Here is a 3,606-nt window from a genome sequence, read left to right on the forward strand (position 1 = left end):
CCCAGAGGATGTCGCCGACCCATTGGCAAGCGGCGTTGAAGTTATCGGCTTATTCTCCTTAGATTCTTCGTCTGTTATCGCCATATTAGTGTCTTTGTAAGTCTGTAAATTATAAAATAAATTTAACATTAAAAATCATTGTTTGCTGTCACACTTATACCCGGTTTCTGAAGTTTCCATTTATATTACGTAGTTTGGGAATTTTATGAATTTATGTAACAAACAGAATCGAATGGATTAAAGGAGTTCAGAAACCGAGCGTCATTCTTAAATGGTTATTTAAATTATAGCTTAATATGTATCTTATTTACTTACATTAAAAGACATGACAGAACAAATTAAGATTTTAAAATATTTAACCCTATTTACTATCTACAGTCTATACTAGTATTATAAAGAGGAAAGATTTGTATTTTTGTAAATATTGCAATAACTCAAAAACTACTGGGCCGATTTTAAAAATTCTTTCACCATTAGAAAGGTAATTTATCTATCAACATAGGCTATATTTTTTAATTTCACGCGGGCAAAGCCGCGAGCAACAGTAAGTATAAATATAACACTACCTTTTGCGACGTCCTCTGTCGTTTTACAACCAATCCTTTTGACCAAGCGTTCATTCTTCGTCGTTTCCGTTTAGCGGAATGAGATTCTGTTTTCTCCCCGTTTTGTGGCGTCCGGAGATTTTTGCTGTCGTTCGCCGTTGAATCGAAACCCTCCGCTGTAAGCATTTTATTAAAACACCGTTAATACAGTTCCATGCAAACTTTACAACTTGTGTCATAAAAAACGCTGTATCGAGCACAATTTAATAGCAAAATAGCGATATAGGGAAAATAGTAATTTTAAATTCAAGTTAAGAAATTATTTCTTTGGTAAATTACCTAAAGAGAAAGTTAAGACCTCAAAAATAGATTTTTTTAATACCAATTCATACTTAGATTTTACACTAAAACCACTTAGTGTGGTTTGTAAGACGCTGTTTTAATGGACTTATATACTATGTACCTTATAATAAATTCTTTTTCATAACATTAGTAATAAATATACGTTAACGGTAAGGAGGCGGGACAAAAACAACATGAGGGCGGGGCGTTCAGTAGCCCCACCTTACTGTAAACTATGCAAGTAAGGCAAAAGCACATAAAATAGTTAATTTGATAACTTACGTAAATTAGAGGCAGTATATATAAAGTCCGGTAAATCATTGTCTTCGTGCAGTCCTTCTTCTCTTCTCTTCTTGGCGATGTCCTGACATTCAAGTTCAAAGTCGCTGTCCATCTCGACGTCGATGAGCGCGTGCGCGTGGTCGCGTAAAGAACACGCCTCGTGACGTATCTGCTTGTCTGATGACGTTCTGACGGACATATTTTCATGTATCTATACTAATATTATAAATGCCAAAGTTTAGATGGATGGATGTTAGAGTTTGTAGCCTACACTGTTGAACAGAGTTCGATGAAATTTGGTTATATAGAGGATAGTCTGAAAGAACATATAGGCTACTCACTTTTGTTTTTGTTTTTTAATTCCACGCGGACGGAAAGGGCGAAAACTAGTTTTTATATATATGTAATACATTTCTTAAACTACAAATATACAACATCTAGTACTTTTAGTATTTAAGTGGAAATTATATGTGTGAAATACATTTGTATAAAATTCGTCTAACGTATTAAAAACTATAATCTTATAAATTATGTGAAATAGATAGAAATAGTCTAATATTAAAATGTCAAATGGCTTATTTATATTTAAAAAGACATAATTTATATACATAATACCTATACATAAAAAGACAAATATAATCAACCTAGAAATAAAGTCGAGAAAAATAATAATATTTATTACAATAATATTTCAACTTAAAAAAATTTAGTAACGTAAACATTAAGGAGTTATGTAAATATTCTTAAATTCAGTACATACTATTGATAAGTGATATTTATAGAGATTTTAACGAAAACCTAATTATATTTTACTAATCGTGATTACATATAGTAACCGTTATAAATAAATACGGACAAAAGGTTAGAGGATGTAAATAAAGTACATATGATAATTTAATTTCAATTACACTATTTACTTATATATTCAAATACTAAAACATAATGCAAACGTCCATACCTATACATCCCTCTAGCCCTTTGAATGGCACCGGAAATGTAGGGGAAAAAAGCAAATGAGAAAACAAAACATTAGTACACGAAATTAAACAATCACGGAAATTGATGAAAAAAAAATCAAAATGAGGAAATTCAAAATTCAATTAAACAGTAAAGTATTCAATTATCTGATAAAAAAAACTCATTTTATTTTATAAGTTAATTATAGTGAACAGTTAAATAAACAATATCTTGAAGATTCGATCCTTAATAATTAAAATAATTTTAAAATCACAATAACAATAAAAATTGACAAATGAAAATTGCAGCGGACATAAAGCCTTTCGTACACAAAGCAACTTAAATTTTTCAAACTATACTAATATTATAAAGATTTGGAATTTTTTATGTATTTGATTCACGTAAAAATTACTTGATCAATTGCAAAAAAACTCTTTCACCATTAGAAAGGTAATTTATCTGTTAATAACATGGGCTATCTTTTTTTTATTATTTTTTAATTTCACTTGGGAGTAGTCGCGAGCAATAGCTAAAATTGTATACTTGCGTGGGTAATATCGCGTCGCACCCTACCTAATATAAAATAACGCAATTTTATAAAAAAAATATTGTATTCCGCTATCTTCAAAAATTGCAGCGAATTCTCTCATACGATCTTGTAAAGATTGTGAGCTACTGGATTTTTCGAACCTCTAAGACAAAAATCGCCAACCGTTTACATCGCTTTGTGTACAAAAGGTCTTATCATAAATTTCAAATATAACACATGTATGGTAACATGAATTCTTTTTTTATATTGAATCAGGCAGAATTACTTAAATTAAGAATTCCGGGGGTCCATTTTCAAGTAATACTTAAGTAACATGGACCCCCGATGGGTACGAAAATGGGAAAATAGTGATTCTTAGCCGTTTCTTAATAAGTTATAATAATCTGACGAAAGTTGTAACAATTTATGAATTATTTAAAGTATGTCTCACCTATCAGGGTTGTATTCTAACGCGTTGGCGCATATAAGGTCGATATCGTCGAGGAACTCCTTAGCGCAGTTGTACTTGTGCATGTCCACCTTCGTCATCATCGTCTCCAGGTCCATCGGCTGCTTCACGATGTCCAGGTAGTCTGTCACCTAACCCATTAAATTCATCTGAATTTCATTGATGTCCAGTATATCCGCAATAGATGGCGCTGTCATAATTTTTTATATCATATATTGTTTTTGGTTTAATAAGTTTACGCCCAAAGTGATAATGTAGTTTATTCGAACTAACACTTTATAATCATCGGAATGATTATTGCTTGATGTGCAGTTTCAATAGATGGCGCTGTAATCAATCTTTGCTATTTTTTTTTATTACGATTTTTCGTTGTTTTTCCATTTTTAGTTTACGACTAAAGTAATGAATCATTTTAAAAGCTTTCGAATCAGATATTATTGCATTAACTTAATTTATTACACTGACTACGTCTTAATAGCGAG

At 31.1% G+C, this 3,606-nt stretch overlaps 1 protein-coding gene across 1 annotated transcript in view; it reads right to left on the minus strand.

Moving 5' to 3' along the window:
* LOC106110710 (ATPase family AAA domain-containing protein 2-like) overlaps nt 1-3,606 on the minus strand; it is a 17,437-nt gene that overhangs the window by 1,655 nt on the left and 12,176 nt on the right. The window contains 5 exon segments of the mRNA XM_013292607.1: nt 1-102; nt 567-721; nt 1,170-1,357; nt 2,128-2,145; nt 3,107-3,424. The exon segment at nt 1-102 is cut by the window's left edge and continues 50 nt beyond it. Coding sequence (XP_013148061.1) covers nt 1-102; nt 567-721; nt 1,170-1,357; nt 2,128-2,145; nt 3,107-3,424 — 781 coding nt within the window.

This window comes from Papilio polytes, unplaced genomic scaffold (genome assembly GCF_000836215.1).
Source record: "Papilio polytes unplaced genomic scaffold, Ppol_1.0 DF824191.1, whole genome shotgun sequence".
In the NCBI taxonomy this organism is placed as follows: domain Eukaryota; kingdom Metazoa; phylum Arthropoda; class Insecta; order Lepidoptera; family Papilionidae; genus Papilio; species Papilio polytes.